We start from the raw sequence: 20,434 nt of genomic DNA, 5'->3' as shown, positions 1-20,434 counted from the left end.
TGGATAAATAAACACAGGGGTAAAATTTCAAAATACGGTTTTATATCAATTTATATCAAGTAATACTTAATTAATATAGTATTAAAACATTATAATACAGTTCTTATACAAATGACACATTTTCACATAAAAAAATATAGTGGCTAGTTCCCTCGACTTGGACCGCGATCATATGGGTGTTTGTGGAGATGTCTTCGGTGCGGTGGCCGCTCCGTGGGGCTCTCTGTGCCCTTGTCCAAGCTTCTGCTGCTGAGTATCTTTTTATCCTCGTCCATCATGTCACCGCCGCCGCCATCGTCGTAAAAGCTGTACTCTGGGTCGTCATCCTCCCAATTAAATTCGTCATCATATTCTTGCTCACCTCTGTGAAAAAAATACATACATGGATTAGTATCTGATTTAACTTATTTATTCTGTGCCTAAAGCCTTAAACTTTGAAATAATCACGTCTCTCATTAAAAGTTAGTAACAAAGCAGCTAATATTATGTAATTGTAGGTATCTAAATCTTGCTAAGTATTTAATTGATTTCACTAGGAGTTTTTGATATAGCCAAACAGTGTTCTTTGCTTGTGCGCGATATGTTTTTCGTAATAAAGCAATCTCTGAGGGGTGGGAGATGCGATCAGAATACAGCCTTGAAGAGATTAAGCTAGTTGGAACATTACTCAAAAATACAGCCTTCAAATATCTAAAATATCTCTTACTTGATGCTATTCAGCTTCAGCAGAAGCTGGTCTGCAGCAGCCGTGATGTTGGGCGCCGGCCCGTCGCCGTCGTCCTTGAGTCTCGTCTCAAGCCGTTGCAGGGCCGCGTCCGCGCGGTTCGTGAGGTCCACCAGTTTCTCCGTCAGCTGCTGAAGTTCAGTCTCTTTGAACGACGGCTTCGTTGAGTTGCGCATGATGGTTTCGAGGCGGCGACAGGTGGAATCGCTCTGGAAAAAACGTGTATTTGCAAATAGGTGTCTAGTTGCGGAATAGTCCTTTTAGGTTTTATCTCTGAATTCCGCAAATTAAGGATTGACTCAGAATTCAAAGTATGCTAAATATTGAAGGATGTTTTATTAGGTTCCCATACTTTGAAACCCTTCTCAGGAAAATAATTTTATACACTTAGATGATTAATCAGCTTATCTTTGTATTATTCTGGAAGAATGTCTTGGAATGACGCACCATTTAATTATCGCTTAAAAAGCTTTGACTTGACTAAAGACGTACCTGTACATTATTACGGCCAGAATTTAGCAATTTGGTCACTTTCGCGTCGTGGTTCTTTATAGTGACTTGAATGTTTTGAAGTTCATGGAATGTTGACGCAGTCCTGAAACAGTTATTAGATATTAGTACCCATTCCTTAATAATTAATTAAACCAATTTAAGAAATGAAGAAAAAAAAACATACTTATTTATTAGTGTGTCGATCAATTTTCCCAAAACATCGGCGACTTGATTGGGATCGTCAAGTTGTACTCGTTGGCAAGAATCGACGTAACGCTTTTGGGCATCCAATAATACGTTCATCTGAAATGCAAAAAGGAAATGTTATTTTCAACAGGTATCAGGTCTTTTACGCCTAGCCGTTGTTACTTTTAGCTGTTTCTATGTACACTACTAGAGCTCCCCTAACGAAGTTTCTTCGAACCCTAGCTTAGCATCAATCTTGATGGTGCCATCCGAAAGTTTTAACTGTAAAGCTTGCGCCGCTTTACAAGGGAGCGCCGAGGGGCAAATAGGTGAACATCAAGCTTCTTGAAGCCGTCTAGCCAACGAAGTGTAGAATTCTCAAATCCTCCATTTGCCGTTGGTAAATTAGAGAGGGTCTCGTGGTCCTGTAGTAGAGTCTTAATGACCTGAAAATGATCATGTTGCCTAAGCATCAATCTTGTTGGTGTTGGTGTTGTCGTTGATCTGCCTCGCGAGGCCGGTATCGAGTGGGGCGAAGCGCGCGTGTCCCTGGCGCCTGATCAAATTGCGCAGCCCATCGGCGAGCTAAATACTCAACTAGTGATGTTACCTTAGCATCAATCTTGTTGGTGTTGTCGTTGATCTGCCTCGCGAGGCCGGTATCGAGGGGGGCGAAGCGCGCGTGTCCCTGGCGCCTGATCAAATTGCGCAGCCCATCGGCGAGCTAAATACTCAAGTAATGATGTTACCTTAGCATCAATCTTGTTGGTGTTGTCGTTGATCTGCCTCGCGAGGCCGGTATCGAGGGGGGCGAAGCGCGCGTGTCCCTGGCGCCGGGCCAGTGCTCGCAGCCCGTCGGCCAGCTCGCGCCGCGTCACGTTGACCAGCGAGAGCCCGTCCCTCATCAGCGACTCTAGCACCAGGCCGCGGTGCCACGTGTCCGCATACGCGCCGTTAACCTGAAATTTATACAACACAAATAAATAAAAAAAAAAAAAAATCAAAAAATATTTATTCAGTTTAGACCACAAGTGGCACTTATGAACGTCAATAGAAAATAATAAAAAAAGAAAAAGGTAGCCCTTATGGGGCACTTTACATGTCTCCTTATCTTTTGGGCCCTACCAAATCGCTTGAATCATAGACCTAGTCGATGAACAAAACTTGATAGAGTAAAATTAAAATGTCTAATAGGGATTTTGCAACCGATGGTTATCAAGGCATAAAGTGCGATATTATTTGCTACAAGAACCACAATTTACAATTTTTTGTGGAACAGAACAAAGAAAGAGTCTTAAACAGAGCCTTAGCAGGAAAAACGCAAAAATATTTATTCAGTTTAGACCACAAGTGGCACTTATGAACGTCAATAGAAAATAATAAAAAAAGAAAAAGGTAGCCCTTATGGGGCACTTTACATGTCTCCTTATCTTTTGGGCCCTACCAAATCGCTTGAATCATAGACCTAGTCGATGAACAAAACTTGATAGAGTAAAATTAAAATGTCTAATAGGGATTTTGCAACCGATGGTTATCAAGGCATAAAGTGCGATATTATTTGCTACAAGAACCACAATTTACAATTTTTTGTGGAACAGAACAAAGAAAGAGTCTTAAACAGAGCCTTAGCAGGAAAAACAGCTCAAAACAAAAATTGTTTATTTTCCGCAAATTACCTTGTCTAAAAGACGTCGATGTAAATCGATTTGACTCGTCAGATTCTGCGCCAACTCCACCAGGCTCGTCTGAGTGCGTTCTAATTTGTCACTGCTCTCCTTAATTGATGTCTGTAAAGAAAAACATATTATGCAGCTTTATTTTATCTGCTTTTTATTGATAGCGAGATGTTTTTGGTATAAAATCTACGTATATTACCTGTACACTCGTTTGGAGCATATGCAAGCGATGTTCCAATCGCTCTGCGGCTAACTGTGCCCTCTCCAGCTTCAGAGATAGAGCCGTCTCTACTCGATCTGAAACGTAAACGATTCGATTATTACCATTTCCTATTCGTTTTCAATTACTCATCAAAGGGCTGTGGTTAATGTAGGCAAACTAGACGTCCGATATAAGCGGATCTTTTAACCAATTGATTAAACGTTGCTCTTGTTTGGTCAATTGCGGGTGATGTTGGAGCAATATTGCGAAAGTTAGACTAACGTGTACATTCTAAAATAGGATATGACACAATAAGATTATGCTCTATGAGTCATTTGTTCGGTGAATATGCCATAAAATACCATTTAATAGACAGAGTTTGCAGCGGCTATTAATTTTTAAGATAAGAAATAATAATGTTCCTTTAGTTAGAGAGAGGTTAGAGTATATGCCCCATAGGGCACGAGATCGTAAAATGTTTGTTAAACTATGAAACCCTAAAAGTTTTCTTTTGAACTCACATGTGAGATACCTATAGGAAACGCAATGTTAAATCCTCAAAAAAATTATGTGTTTTCGTCGTAAGCTACACCGGTTTGCCTTGCCTGTCTTCCTTATGACATGCAAAACATTACTTTCAGGGTCATCTTTACGAGAGATATGCAATTACAAAGTAAAATTTCGTACCAAGTTTGTCCTGAATGACGTCGAGGCGCCGCGCCTGCTTGACTTGCGCGGCACTGACAGCGTCCAGCACCCGCAATCGTTCGTCGATGCTCGCCAGGACCCCGCTCAAGTCCTGAAAACAATAAGTTACATCATGATCCTCAGGTCATTTAGTCTCCATTAGTTAGACACCCCGCAAACTACAGACTGATAGTTTGATCGGGCTGATAATAATCAGTGTGAACATTGTACAGAACTTTAAAGTCCGCAGTTCGCACCTTACACCGATTCCTCATACAAATTATTGGAAGCTGACCAAACTATCCGCCGATTAAAAGTCTGTAGTCTATAGGGAGTCTTTCCTGTAATGATGACGGTCGTGCAGGAGCACGTCGCTCTTTAATTTACGAGATGCTAATGGAGGATTTGGCCAGACGGGTTGGGGAAGCAAATTAAATACCATTAAATAAACAATTACACGCGCGGGCGCAACTGCCGACCGGCGGCATGATGAGTTGTTAACCAAACGGAAATGTTCCTTGTTTGTTTCACTTTGCTGTACAGTTAGTTGGAATATCTTTACTAAATATGGAAATATGAAATGAGTACAACATATTATATTTACATAAGTAATTTAGTTCTTTTGTTTTAAATGTAAAGGTTTTTGACCAATTTTTTCCTTATACATTTTAACCTATGGTGGTTTGATGACTCCAATGACTTATCCTTAACCTTGATATAGAAGAATGTAGACGCTGCTTATGGGTGCATTCGTTTCGGGGATTTTTTAAAGTTTAGATACAGATCGGATAACGATGAAGGTTAATCCGTCCATTAGTTCGTTCGTTATGACTTTCGTATTGACAAAAAAAAAGACAAATACAAATTACTGCAAGAACAAAACTACCTTAAAATACAGAGGTGTGACAGAGGGACGAGGAGGTTTCATCACGAATTTCTTATCCTTCAGCAATAGAGCCTCAAATCGAGCAGAGAGCGCTACCTTTCAGAAAATCCCAGCAAAACGATCCTGGTTCCAAGTGGATGAAGAAGGTGTAAACTTAATGATTTAAAGATGCCAAAGACAAGAAAATAGTTACCTTTTGGTTGACTATGGTCTTGGCGTACAGACGCAAGTTTTGAGGCTCGGCGGGCGAGGTGCGCGCCAAGCAGAGGCACGCGAGCGCCGCCACAGTCGCGCTTAACATCGCCTCGTCTGAAACATGCAATCAATCTCTTTTACATTTCAATTTTATACTTGTGTCACGAGTGAGCTCACCACAATAGTCGAGGCGCGGCGAGAACCGAACCCGCGTTCCCCGAATCACGAGTCGGCTAGTCCGACCCCTTCACCGTTCTGCTATCGTGGCTTAAACTACTATGTACTAAGTTTGAAATTTTAAAAATCCGACGACTTTGTAACACGTTAACCTGGCAGACCTAGTTTTAAGGCTGGGGATGCCCATCCCTTGAGCACCGATGAAAGCTCTGAATCTAAAGCTGAACTGTTTGTTCATAGACCTAGTTTTAAGATTGAGCAACGCAGAAAGTTCTAAACGGAAAGCTTTACTGCTTGTTCTCATAAATTTTCTCGTAGAGATTAGAGATTTTATGTGAAACATATGCTGTAACATAATTGTTGTACTTTTCTTATCTATTCGTGGAAGTCATGTAAATTATGTCAAGTTTAATTATCTTTCAGCGTTGACTGATAAGGAAAGGAAAACTTGTTCACCACATTTCCACTAAAATCTCAGTAAAATTTGTGAAGTGGAATTCCTCTGGTCTGTTAAATGTGCGTTTTGTACGAGCGGTTGTATGAATGGGCATTATGATGCAAAGCGTTTACACCTCCGCAAGTCGTGCATTAATGTAATCTGTTGTTATTACTGCCTTCCTTTGTCTGCCAGCACAGTTCTTGGCTAAACAAACACGGTGGGACGTCTCGCGTGCCGGGTTATTGATATGAGGCAGGAGGCTTTGCTTTATGCGGTAATCGTTAAAATTCTTTATTTCGTTAAAAATTTTAGTTCTCTTCTCTTTCTCTTACCACTTCATTAACTCTTCCCGTGCGTAAGTTTAACTTTTAACTAACGTATTTGCCATTTCGGTACAAAATTATAGCATTACTAGCTGACTTTCATCACAATTCATCTAGAAGTATGTATGCTAACACGCATTTGTCATCTCTTTCATCGATTTTATAAAATGTTTTAAAAAGTTTAATTTACATATTTAAAACAAACATTTGACCAAAGCTCTCCATTAAGATTCTGGTAATATGGTCGTCTTTATTGTTTTTTATTGCGGCTGATGGCATTGTTATCTACATCAACGAGGCCGTAAATAAAATAAACATCGCGCGCGGCACCGAGGGAATGCACACGCAATTTTTACTGCATATCAGTCTGCTCCCATTTGCAACGGGGATCCGACACGCTGCTGTCTCCACCGTATATTGGACAGCAATTATAAATAACCTTTTTAATCTTATGATATCATCTTGTGCAGTTATTACCACTCAAGACAGAGTGTTGAAGAAAGTGCCAATAAGTAAAACCGATGCTAACGGAACTTTAAAGTACACAAATAAGGTCACCGGGTGAGGACACCTCAGTACAAATATTAAAATAAAGAGAATTCAAACATTAAAATTTGGGAATGTGCAGCATACATTAACGTGAATCAGAGAAACTTCTGATTTTGTTGTATAAAATAAGATTAACAAAAGTGGAGTCAATGAAGTAGGTACTTAGATTTAGAATAGAACTCTCCAGTTGGTTAAAACCAGTTGCCTCCCCTCCCACAAATCTTTGCACTTGCTGTGAAATACTTGAATCATAAATAGGCGTCAGGGATAATCAGGTTATGAAATCGTGTTCAACAATTCTCATATCAATTACAATATTTGTTTTGATAGGTGTAATTATAATTTTGACGCGTGAAAGGTGCTTTTGTTCGCGCTCGCGCATGATCATTCGCGGCGCGATGACATGCATTGTTTATTTCACCGATCAACGGCAGGTGTGCCGTCTCGTCCTGTTTATGTGCATCTATTTATTTGCATTCCGGTGCAGTTCGTGGACCCCGGGATTATCATTGTCTACCAACGCCCACGCCCGAGGGGTCAGCCTCGTCAGACTTTGACGTTTACATGATTACATAACCCCGCTTGCTATTATTATGACTATTTTTTTTTCTGAAATTGTATTGCTAAGACTTGAAGAAAGAAGAGAATCGACGAGGTCTAATCTAATCTAATTCTACTTCACTATGAAGATTACTAGGTTTTAATTCTAATTTCAGGTTCTTCAATTCAACTTGTAAACACAAGCAAATTGCGTATCATTGGCATGCTTTCAAAGTTTTAATTAACGCAGCATCCAAAGAGGAAAGGATGCAATTAGATACAGTATTGACAGTAGGTCAATGTATTAAAAGTGACGGTTATTAGACCCCGATTGCATGTGGTAAGAAATGTATTGATGGTGTCGGCAGCCGGTAGACAGTCGTCACGTCACGTAGCCGCGCTCCTTTCGGTGCCTGGGAGCATTCGTCACGGCCCCTCCGCCAGGGAGATTGTATCTGATAATTGACGTTCGATTCCGACTACCAAGCGCTTGCCAGACTAGACGATGATTTAACACTGATCATTGACAGCTAAATAATCATGATCAATGAATGATAGCGCCTTAATGAGATGAAATCAAAAGGCGCCCCACATACTTATAAATCTAAAAAGAAAACACTCCTTAATTCAAGACGCCTCTCTTTACTGGGCCTCGTTGAATATGTCGAGACAACTCGTAAAGAAATATTGTTAAGTGCAGTTCAATTGACGGAACCCCTCATTAATTTTTTGTTCCTGTTACATACCTGGAGGCAATCGAAAATTCGGAAAGGGAAAAGAATGGACGTTCCTGTGGTGCATTGACCTTCGCGAATGCAATGCGTGCATTGCAGATTGCAATGTATGTGCAAGTAACGATGTTTATGACATTTTGGTGTCACTGAATATTGATGTATTGTGAATAGAAAGTCATCGCGCTGACTTAGATTTCCTGTGGCGAATACAGCGGAGCTTGTCAAAGTTCAGTGGAGCTGGAACGGAGCCAAAGCGGCTACAGAGCGCTCACTTCCAGGTGCTAAAACACACTTTCATTGCTCTTATTGGAACACAAACGTTCTAATGAAACCTAATTAACGTCTAGACGCGGAGTTTATAATTTTACGTCTATTTATCGCTGTAATCCCAGCTGGACATTTCCCGGATCAAGTTTCAAAACAAGTTATGTTCCTTATAGTCCTAGAGATTTTTTATGAGACAGCTAGAGATGATTAAAGCAAAACATAGGAATTGGGTTTTTTGTTCATTATGTTTCTTATCCTTTGTCAGATATTAGGTACCACGAATTCTTAATAATTATCATACCCAATTTACTTGAAAAAACATGATCAAAAACGTGTAAGTTCTTTACCTTTTTCGGTTTTTCTAAATCTAAGCTGCTACATTGGAAGCAATTTATTTCAACAGTAGTCGGTGCGCCGCGGCGCGGCGTAGTAACGGTGAAAAATTAATCTGATTTTTTCTTGCCGAGTCATGCGGCTTCCGTTGTTAAATTAAAATGTAGGGAAGGAAGATGTCCTATTATTTTTTTTCTAATGCATCTCGGAGATTCTTACATGTACACAAAATGAAAAGGAAAGACCACCCGAGATCACTGCCCGTCTTTAGTTTATTTTTAATTCTCTCCACAGTCGTCTGATTTATTAAATGCACCACGATAGTGACGAGGCTGTACAATGACTACACGAATACTAGTTTGTAACTCCTCATGCACAAAAGTCACACCAGTCGCGTAACAAGATATCATAATCCGTGTTGAATGGTTTACCCACCACTCCGTCGGGCTAATGTCGTAGATCTTAATAAAGATAAATAGCGGATCATGTCAGTACTAGTTAAATCCTTTTCGAGTTCAGCATGGTATGCCCTTCGATATCCAATACGTAGCAATGACATCGGAAGGAGGTCAGTGAGACATCTCTATGGCTGGGTATGCTATCGATTGAATGAAAGTGGAGTCAATAAATAACCATTTCCATGTCAACAGATTTAGGCCATGGATTTTACTGGCTAATTCGTTTAAGACTATTAGTATTCATCAGACAACAACGCCCGAGGAATTTAGTCGTAGATGTTTATTGTGTCAGTCACCACGATCTGCTGGGCGCGGGGGCATGTCCCGCCAACTTTACCTCTGCGCGACTACGCGAGCTTCGTGGAATGTCGTCGGGTAGCTGATTATAAATTTGCCTTTATGTTGCAATTCCATGACTCACCAGTTTTAAAATTTTCTCTTTACAATTCAAGTTTTTTAATGCAAAAAGCCGCCCTTAATTACTTCTCCAGCCATTTTAAAATTACTTCGTCATTGATGAATTCGACTTGAAGGTAAAAAATTAATATTGTAAATTACAGATTGAAGGGACTCCGCATAATTAGCTTTTGTGTTTCGAGACAGGCCTTTCCGGTCACCAGGTATCATCAGTACCAGCCCACTTCCAAAATATGACGTGCTTGACATGTGTGTCTGCCACCATCACTCCCACAACGGAGCTTGTTAATCCACTTGATGACATGTATTTACGTTAAAGACTTGTGGGTGATATGATGTAAGCGAACTGTCTAAACTGTCTTCTCTTGATGAACAAACAGTAACTTTTGTGTTTGTTGCCATATTACAGTTTAATACTACTTACTACTAGTTGCAGTATCAATTTCTACAAACTATCTTCATGTTATTAATAGTGGTTGATGGTATGTTCTTGTACGTCTGTTATCAGTTCGCGTCACTTCATCGTTTGTCCTCCTTTCAGAAGTTTTGCTTCTGTTGAATCATGTTTGTCTGTGCATAGTTTTAACGTTTCGTGTCAATGTTGCCTCATCACTGTCGCCTGTTATCGTAACACCAATGGATATTCTGGAATGGATTTGAAAGAAGTGAGCCTCAGGTGAGTATCTTGGGTGTTTTGTTCAAACAATGGTATGTGGTAAAGGTCCTTGAACTGGCTAGTGTCAACTTCTTCACCCAAGTGGGTTACCGCGGCGCGCGCGCAGACGGCGCGGCGACCACTCGCCCGGACCGGCTGCCAATTATTTGGTATCAACCACTAAGTTGATAGATTTAACCTATTCGGAATTTTGCGAATGCCGGTAGCCAAGCTCTACAGCATTCAATACTCTATGCATAGGGTTGTAGATAACTTTTTACCGCTTAATGAAGTTAAAGCTCTACTAAAATGTTTACTACTTGCCTAGAAAAATTGATAACTAAAATTATGATGAACTTATCCAGTAAATAAAAACAGGTGATTGAAAATCGACCCTTAGTTAAAGATGACAAGTACAATTCTAATAATAATTTTAATCAAAGCAATACGACGAAGTATTGTGGATGTCTCTACTCTAGGTTTATCTATTAGTCGTAAATAACAGTAAGAAATTAGGTTATAGCCCATATCATTCATTGCGTTCTCTAAGCGATTTATGTTATGAATTTATTAGGTTCTGAGGTTGGTTGTTATTATTTTGCCAGTGGTTATAGTTTTCTATTTTCCCGTACATTTTATGCTTGTCACCATTATGGATTTGTTATGTATTGCATGGTTGCAAAGTTTGCGATCATAATATTTTTTTTATAAAAATGAATGCTGAAAAATCTTTGGAGTCGTTTATTTATAAATACGTATTGAAGGATTTCTTTAGAGTTAAGACTTTTAGGGATCTATTTACGTATTCCGTTATCAGTTCGATATAGTACAAGCTCTGCTTAGTTTGTAGTTACAATTATGGTAAAATCGTTTAAATCACCGAAGATACTTATGTAATTATTGTTGCGTGAACGTGCTGCTACCGTTTAAACGTTCAACTTTTTATGAGGCTTGATATCGATCCTATATCGGCTATGGACTGCGTAACTGTGGGATCTACAGTCATAAATGAAAGTGGTCTCAGATTTAATGGATCCCAAAAACGTCAGAATATTGCGTGATTCCCCCGTAGGCAGCTTGTAAATTATTATTTAATACCAAATCTATTAAAGGTAATAATATATTTCTTTCAATTGTTTGATACCGTGTAGATAGAAAAACTACCTACAAAGTATTTTATAATGGCACTTCACTGTTCACTCCGATTACACATTTATCTCCTTTTATTAGTTTCTTTGAAGCTTCTTCTTATAATTAATTCGAATCGTGAGTACGGTTTCTCGTTTTGATTATAATATACCAAATGGAATTGTTTGCTTTGGAGCAATTAAAATAATTATGATGATGAAATCAGAAACACGTATAAGCTTATCTCTAGTGGAAATAGCAGTGTCCCGAAGCCTGTGGGTGGTTGCACCTCGCATTGTGCAATGTTGGGAGACTACTGCATGCACAGGATGTGCTAAAAGTAGACAAGTCCACATGAAAATTAAAGTAGAGCAGTAAGATTGAAAAGAAAACAGAAGAGTTAAGAAAATTTTATAGTGAAACGTGAATGTATGTCTATGTTCATAAGCCACAATAGTTAATGTTTCTGACGACTTTAGAGACACCAGTTAGATAGAGAAACTGCTGAATAATAAACACGAATAATACTTTCCTATAGTCATCGCGGTATTCCGGGTACGTCAATGGTTTCTGCCTTTGGACTTCCGCTTGTCAAGTTGCAGTTGTCACTACTTTTGGCATGAGGCAGCCTGTATGTGCGCCGCTCTAATCTGGGGACCTCGCGCGGGCCCGGCACACGCGTGCCTCCGAACCAGATAAAATCAGCCGAGACAATGTCTATTGCTTAATCAAATTCGATTTTCAAACCGGATCAATATCGCTTTGTTATAGATGAACTCCGCTTGCTTAGCGACTCGCGGCGACACCTTTCTGAGTGAAAACCTCCTTTCGCACCTGTAATGACAGAGTAAACAATGTCTTTCTAGATAATTTTACGTGCGTAATTTTTATTTAACGTTCCTAAGAAACTCCGTATGATATCATCGGTTACTTTATTACCAAGCGACATAATAAATGTTTAGAAAGGAGACTGATTCATAGTTGTGGTATACCCGAGGCGCGACTCCGGCATGTCAAGGGGGTCAACCTCAACACAACCAGGTTCAATGTCTTCGCGTTAATGCATTGTGTCGCTACAAAACTTTTAAACAATACAACGTAAATGGTTGGAAAATAGATAATGTTCCGCAGAGTTAAGTGCTCCCGTTGGGGAAGGAATGCATTCGACAGACGGTCCGCATCGAGGAAGGGTTTTTCGAATAATCCGATTTGGTGCGTATTTGTTTATCTTAAAATATTTGGAAGCTCGGCCTCGCTCACCTCTGCCATCGGTGGGGTCGTCATAATGTCTTGCAAATGTTAGCGAACCGGCTCCGGAATCACATTATTAGCATGGCGATGATTCGCTCTGAATTTACATTAGGCGAAGTTGTCACGACCGACATGTAGAGCGCTATAATTTGCGCTCCATATTCAAATGACGACCGCACCGAGGTCTCCGGCTGACTTATATTGATGATGATGATGTCTATGCAAAGGTGACTGGAGGTGAAGATCACACACAATCAGTACCATACACGTGCAAATAAGCTTCTCTATTTTTAGTTGATTTATTAATCATCCTATTTGTTACATTAGCAGTCTAACTAGTGAATTTAGAGTTCCAACTGCGAATAAAATATCCGGTTTATTATAACTGTCGTAGTTTTGCATAAAATTATTTAAAATTAACTGTCCAGTATTTAGCACTAAATTATAATAAATTGCCAAACTGGTTAATGTGATACAGATTCAGAGTTATCAAAGCGAGTGGCCAAATGATGTGGCAATTAGGTATCACAGAACTTAAACCGTTTTAGTCCAGGTTTATTAATGTATAATCCTATATACCGATCAAATTAGTCGTCGTGGTGCACGACGACTTGTCTAGGGATGGTAGGAAGGCTCGAGCAGATGTTATCGGTCTTACTTATGTAAAAGTGACCACCGAAAGCTGGTGAACGTTAATTAAGCATTCCTTTGTGCCAGTCTGTGCAAACTTGTGTATGCTGAGAAAACAATTCATACAAATATCGATTTTCCATGTTTCAAAAGTTACGAAATGAAGCGTTTACTTTCTCTCGCGTCGCAGCAACTGATACGCGCGTTAGTATGGAGGTTAAGAAAACAAAGTTACATCTTCACTCAGATATAGGATGCTAAGCCCTATAATAGTGTCATAATCCATAAATAATCGTCGCCATATTCAAGTTTCTAATCCAAACGATGGTAAGCTAAATAAATTTCGTTTGGCAACTGGTTTTGCAACGTTCACTCGACGCTTTGGTGTGGCGAATGTTTATTTGTTCTTGAAATATCACACAGAATAAGCATTTTACATAAATTCAAGGGTAATAATAAAGAACGTCTACCTAATAATATTTACATATTCCATGAAACGTTTCCACGCAGGTCTTATTCTTTCACGGTGGGAACTTTTGTTTCTCGACAAAAGAAGAGTCGTGTCTGCTTTAGCAAGTACGGCGTCAATGTTTGACCTTGCGTTGGAAGTGCGTTATCCTATGATCTGTGGTATTATGTCTCGTGCATCCCACCAGACGCGACTGGCGCTTGTTTGTACAGCGCAAATACAACGCACTTGTGGCACCCGGGAGCACCACCACCGTGTTATTTACTCGCGTTGACACGCATACCTCCCGATTTAATAGCGGACCCTAATGGCGCGTGCCTTAAAACGACCACACCGCTACCGTACAGTTTAACAGCTTAGGATAGGTTATGTAATGTTTACATATTTTTATTGACGCTTCACACTGTTCGCACATGATCTGTATGTGGCATTATGATGCACCTATATAAGTACTGAGAAAATTCTGCGTGTTAAATTATTATTTTTATTTTCCTTACAATTATATTGCTCTACCATTACAGCCAGGATAATAAGTCTTACATCCTTTATTTGCTTAAAACAAAACACAATTTACAGGCGAGAAAGTCCATTGCAGTCTCAGGACCAGACGCGGACATATTCGCGTATGCACAAAATTTATGGCCGTTAATTATAATCGTACGCTGGATAATTGAATTTGCTTTACGAACCGAACACGGTTTTGCTTTTATGAAAGGAAGTATCTTCGTAAGAGCTGTTACTAAATAACGAAATTCAAGCTTGTGGGATCCACCTAATTAATTACATTCATCGAGGCTCTAGCTAGCTAACAGTCTTGTGACTGAGAATTTCGCTCTTTATTGGCACTATTCGATATCTATTACTTTTTATTTGGGTTGCATTTGATGAAGTTTAGTCACCCAAAATCTATCAAGGCGAGCCCTCAATCAAGAGCCTCTATGTGCGCTTGCGCATACCCGCCAGATTAATAACACGTAATAAAAATTTTATTACAGCGGCAAGCAATATATTACGTACGTTTAATTAACTATAGAAAAGCACTTACGATATGCGTACACGGTTTTCCTTCAATCGTTTCCTTGACCGGTATGAAATCATCGTTGGCGAGTTATCGAGTGTTTGCTCTCATATTGCCCTTCACTGATTGCTTCCCACGTCGTTATGCAATGATAGGGCCCGCGGCTGCGAGTGGCTCCAGGAGCCACAGGCGATGGCCACCGACAATTAGCGCCGGCCGTGCCCGCTCGGGTGATTATGATATCCAGCGCGGGCTGCGCTTCGCCTGTTAAGGCGATTAGTGTCCTCAATCCGTGTGAAATGGTCATTTTGTAAAGCCTACTCCTCTTTTACTGCTGGACAGAAATAGTTGAAAAAAATATATGTTATACAACAGTTTAAGGACTACATTTGACACGTTTGAATTTTTCCTATGTCTCTTTGTTGTGGATTAAAAAAATAAATACGGGACATCGATTTTTTACTTCAATTCCCTACTCCTCCCAAACGGCTATGTTAATTTTAAAGATTTTTGCACGAATAGATTAAGAATTCTTTAATCTTTAAATGACACGTTGCATTTTTCAATCGAACATTACTTTCATTCATAAATTTTACTTTTGATAAATTCCGAACGTTTTGCTGTTGAGGGGGCCTTCGCGGGGTGCGGGCGGCAGTCGGCCGCTGGCCTTCAGACGGGGAGGTTGTGTATCTTTAAATGACACGTTGCGTTTTTCAATCGAACATTACTTTCATTCATAAATTTTACTTTTGATAAATTCCGAACGTTTTGCTGTTGAGGGGGCCTTCGCGGGGTGCGGGCGGCAGTCGGCCGCTGGCCTTCAGACGGGGAGGTTGTGTCACTCGCTGCAAACTGACATTAGCGATCAAAATGAATTTTTTCTTTGGCTGAGTTGCACCACCTGACGTGACCTAACTTTGACCGTAGCTTTGGCGATAACCGGTGTTTTTTTGTATGGAGTTTGACAGATATTTGACTTTTGTCAAATTTAAAATAAGATGGTGCAACCCAGCCGTTGTTTGACAATATATTTTATGTCAGAGTTGTTCATAGAGTACGTTCAGTCAGACGATACGATTGAATTAAGCCATGCTTGGACGCTATTATCTACCTAAATATAATCTATTAGTGTAAAAAAATCGACTCCAAAACAAACTGCACTAAATAAGTAAAAGTAGAAAATATATTCCGTTATTTATTTACTAGGTCAAATTTATACCATGATTGATATTTTCGGAGTCGGTGGCAGCACTGGCAGCCTACGGTTTGGTAATTTGTTTTAGAGTTGGTTTTAATTTTTAGTGAAAAATAATTTATTTCATGCTTTTGTTGTTGTTGACCCTGTTGTTGCTACTGAAAGTCGACATAACGGAACGCAATAAGGCTGAACGCTATTGAAAAATATTATTATAATGGCATGCATTTCCGAGCGAGGTTCCGCGTCTGTTTCTGGATTCATAATTTGGAAGCTCTTTGAAACACCTCACCAAACGCCATACAACTAGTGGACCAAATACTTATTATAACCCTACGGTTCTACGCAACGGGAAGTTATGAACGTGTACTAAGTGATTCTTTCACATCGAACAGCCAACTGTGCCTCGTATAGTGCACAAAGTAACAAGCTGCTATGAAATCGCTTTACATAAACAGGCCTATTTCTGAGGAATATGGGGGCATCGCAAATGGGTTTAAGCTATTTATACTCAACATCAAATAAACCGCACCTTCCGCGACGCGAACTTTAAAGGTTTTCTTCTGACACAATGATGGTGCCCCAAAAATATTGGTGTTATTTGAAAGCCCAATAAATAAACTTAAAGATTAACACATTTAATTTCTTAATAAACGATTAACATATACCATAAAAAATGTGACTTAAAAAAAGACCTCACTTGGGGCTCACCTCTGGGATCAATTAGACCAATTTTTATGGTTATAAAATCAAATAATGATTTCACGTGGCCTCTTTAACAGGTGGATAGCGATTAATCTCAACTTAACAGTTTTATAGCCATAAAAGTTGGCTCAAGCGTAACTACCTATTTTTTGAAGAAATGACTCTGGATCCTTCTAAAGACACATTATTAAGGTAAAAACCTTTCCTTTAATGAAACGAAGTTTAGAACGAGGCTTTTAAATGGTGCCAATATTGGTAGCAAGTGGGGATGCATACATTTGAAATGGCTTGTCGCGGGAGGTGCGATTTATTTGATGTCGAGTGTAGTTCCAAAATACTGAACTGTCCTATCAATGACATTGACAGTGGGGCGCCACCGTCAATACCGGATCGCTGGTTCCGATTTTTGCCGTGTTGGAAACCATTTAGTTTAACGATGGTAGCGCCCCCTTGTCATTGAGTTTGGTGGGACAGTTCAGCGTGGGTCATCTATAGCAGCATTTCGAAGAGTTGTTGATTTGTCAATTTGATGCTCTGTCAACAATGATAAATGTCAATTGTGGCTACGTTTCGGTCCACGATCGCCACTTAATAGATTTCAACAATAAAAAGTATCACCTTTAAATTTTTTTAAATTAAATAAAAATGCAAGCATTAATTTTTTTATATAATAAAACGAGATTTATATATAATACAAACTAAAAATAAACTGTTCTATGTTAAGTTGATTGAGTATATTTCCATAAAAGACAATACATAACCAAATGATGCTGCGTGTAATGTATAAAAAACGTAAAATAATCATTTGTGTAAATGAAAACATACTCTTTTTGGTAAATGTTGCCATTATGTAAACATTTGAGAGCTGCTTAGCTGATCACGGCTTCAAATCCGTTGAGTAGCGTTTGAGAATACCATTTAAAATTGAAGGATACTTAAATTTAGGAGCTCGTCAGCTGAGTGAAAGATTTGAGTAGTGTTTCAGTATTCGGCCGTAACTAATTCAGCTTGCAAAATTCCACCCGACACACGACAAAANACAGCCAACAGTAACTGTGCATCGTATAGTGCACAAAGTAACAACCTAAATAGCTGCTATGAAATCGCTTTACATAAACAGGCCTATTTCTGAGGAATATGGGGACATCGCAAATGGGTTTAAGCTATATAGTTCCAAAGTAGGTACTGAACTGTCCTATCAATGACATTGACAGTGGGGCGCCACCGTCAATACCGGATCGCTGGTTCCGATTTTTGCCATGTTCGAAACCATTTAGTTTAACGATGGTAGCGCCTCCCTGTCATTGAGTTTGGTGGGACAGTTCAGCGTGGGTCATCTATAGCAGCATTTCGAAGAGTTGTTAATTTGTCAATTTGATGCTCTGTCAACAATGATAAATGTCAATTGTGGTTACGTTTCGGTCCACGATCGCCACTTAATAGATTTCAACAATAAAAAGTATCACCTTTAAATTTTTTTTAAATTAAATAAAAATGCAAGCATTAATTTTTTTATATAATAAAACGAGATTTATATATGTCACCGTAAGATTACAAACATCGTTCGATTACAATCTATCTCGTGAGATTGTAAACTGTCGAAAAATTGTGAACCGTAACATATGATTGCAATTTAACGCATTATTTTTCGCTATATTGTAATCTATCGAAGTGAAACTGTAAAATTACAATCTGTCCCGCGTCAAATTGTCAACTGTCCGAAAGCTCTTCCTGATTGGTCGGTCTTATTGTAAGAGCGACCAATCACGACCAGCCGTTCTTTGTCCCCACAGAGTTAGAAATGAAATTGAGTTGTTAGTTAAATAAAATAAATACACTTCAAAAATTCTTCAAGTATTTATTTATTATTTAGTAGGTAACAATTATTTTGTCTTTAAACATAAAATAAAATTGGAAATATTAAAAAAACACTTTTATAAAAAATATTTTGTCGTGTAACAAAAAATTAAATTAAACAAAAACGGTTATTTTGTCCTCAAACACGAACTGAAATTGGGAAATTATAAAAAAAAACATATAAAAAATCAATCATTTTGTCCTCTAACACAAATTAAAATACCTTGAGATTTAATTATGCTGTACTCATCTAACAATTTTATTATACTTTGTATTCTTTGATTTGTCCATTCTAATTTTTTACTATTTTCATTATGCCCACTGTAATATTTTTGTAACTCTATGGTAAATTCGTTTGGATTAACAATACCTGTTTTTTCAGAGGTATTTTGTTGACCAGGCTCAATATCCGACATGGCAAATAGTATTCAATGATCACTTAAGTTCACTTCACACGCATACAAATATTAAAACACGAAAAATTTATGTAATTTACGTTATGTTCGGAAACTAGCACTAACTCGTTGGTTTATCACAGATTTTTTTACGTCCACAATAATTTTACATAACTAATTCTATTAATTATTTATTTATATATTTGTTATTTTTAACACGAAATTATTTATAATCACAAAAACAATAGTTTACATTTAACAACAAACCAAATAACAAACAAATATGGCGAGTGCCGGGACGGCGGGGGGTACATAACGTTCAACCAATCAGCGCCTGAGATCACAATTTGACCGCTTCCCATCGATAGATTACAATAAAGCGAAAAATAATGCGTTAAATTGCAATCATATGTTACGGTTCACAATTTTTCGACAGTTTACAATCTCACGAGATAGATTGTAATCAAACGATGTTTATAATCTTACGGTGACATATATAATACAAACTAAAAATAAACTGTTCTATGTTAAGTTGATTGAGTATATGTCCATAAAAGACAATACATAACCAAATGATGCTGCGTGTAATGTATAAAAAACGTAAAGTCATCATTTGTGTAAATAAAAACATACTTTTTTTTGGTAAATGTTGCCATTATGTAAACATTTGAGAGCTGCTTAGCTGATCACGGCTTCAAATCCGTTGAGTAGCGTTTGAGAATACCATTTAAAATTGAAGGATACTTAAATTTAGGAGCCCGTCAGCTGAGTGACAGATTTGAGTAGTGTTTCAGTATTCGGCCGTAACTAATTCAGCTTGCAAAATTCCACCCGAACAAACATAGTTTACACACAACATACATTTTAAGCTAAATAAAATAAAATAAAAAATATTATCCCATACAAAATGTTCATGGATTTGTAATTTTTGTTAAATATAAATACCTTACTATACGGTGCGCTAGTTTAGAACATTTCGGGCGATCACTTGCGCCTGGGTTGAATGACATCGACATCAAGGTTCATCAATTCAAGTTTAAAATAATAGGCAGTAATGTATGAAGAAAGAGCTTCTATTCTGTACCTACCTATGCCCGTGTATTTTTGATCGGTGTCAAATCGGAGTTTTCGTGCGGGGTGCGCGGGTGTTGTGCGAAGCGTGAAGGTCAAACGCTCAAGGTCATTGAGGACTCTAATCGCCTTAAATAGCACGGCCTCTTCTAGTACGAACACAGCGAAATCTATACGTAATCGTCCACGTTGTAATGTCTGTAAGCGTTTTGGGCACGTCACCGATGAATGTAGATCGAAACCTACACCTGCTAAAGCGAATGTTTCACCACCTGTTCCTAATAACCGACCGGCAGGTAAGTTGTATTGTTATGGATGCGGTCAGGAAGGTACAGTGCGCTCTAAATGTACCACTTGTGCGAATAAAAGTGCGAGTGTGAGTAGGGAAAGTAACAAAGTTGACTTTCAGAATGTTATTGTTGACAACACGCGCGCCGTGCGCCCACTGGTTAACATCACGGTGGCCGGCCGCGCGGGTGTCGCGATGCTGGATACCGGTGCTACTCACTCCGTGGCTAGCCCTGGACTGTACGCGATCCTTCTGGAGAATGGTGTTAAGTTTCACGCCGCACGTCACACAGTAGGACTCGCCGATGGAACCTCGCAGGTACGAGATGTTTTGATTTGTAATACCGCCGTTGTGCTGGCTGGACGCAGCATACCTACCACTTTCTACGTGATACTTGGGGCTGAGAATCGTACCCTCCTCGGTCATGATTTTATAGTGCGCGCTGACGTCATGTTAGATATACCACAACGTAGCTGGAGTTTTTCC

At 39.0% G+C, this 20,434-nt stretch overlaps 1 protein-coding gene across 1 annotated transcript; it reads right to left on the bottom strand.

The window, feature by feature from the left end:
- Nucleotides 1–20: 20 nt before the first annotated feature.
- Nucleotides 21–5,176, bottom strand: LOC114358924 (uncharacterized). The gene is made up of 9 exons (XM_028313097.1): nt 5,047–5,176; nt 3,968–4,079; nt 3,278–3,375; nt 3,079–3,189; nt 2,152–2,361; nt 1,401–1,519; nt 1,217–1,319; nt 707–933; nt 21–363 (listed from the first exon to the last, which is right to left on the bottom strand). The coding sequence occupies exons 1-9, from the start codon at nt 5,152–5,154 to the stop codon at nt 144–146; spliced, it is 1,308 nt and encodes a 435-aa protein (XP_028168898.1). The 5' UTR covers nt 5,155–5,176; the 3' UTR covers nt 21–143.
- Nucleotides 5,177–20,434: the final 15,258 nt, after the last annotated feature.

This window comes from Ostrinia furnacalis, unplaced genomic scaffold, assembly GCF_004193835.3.
Source record: "Ostrinia furnacalis isolate ACB-3 unplaced genomic scaffold, ASM419383v2 OfSCF4153, whole genome shotgun sequence".
Taxonomy (NCBI): Eukaryota; Metazoa; Arthropoda; class Insecta; order Lepidoptera; family Crambidae; genus Ostrinia; species Ostrinia furnacalis.
This window is presented reverse-complemented; position numbering and strand designations above follow the sequence as displayed.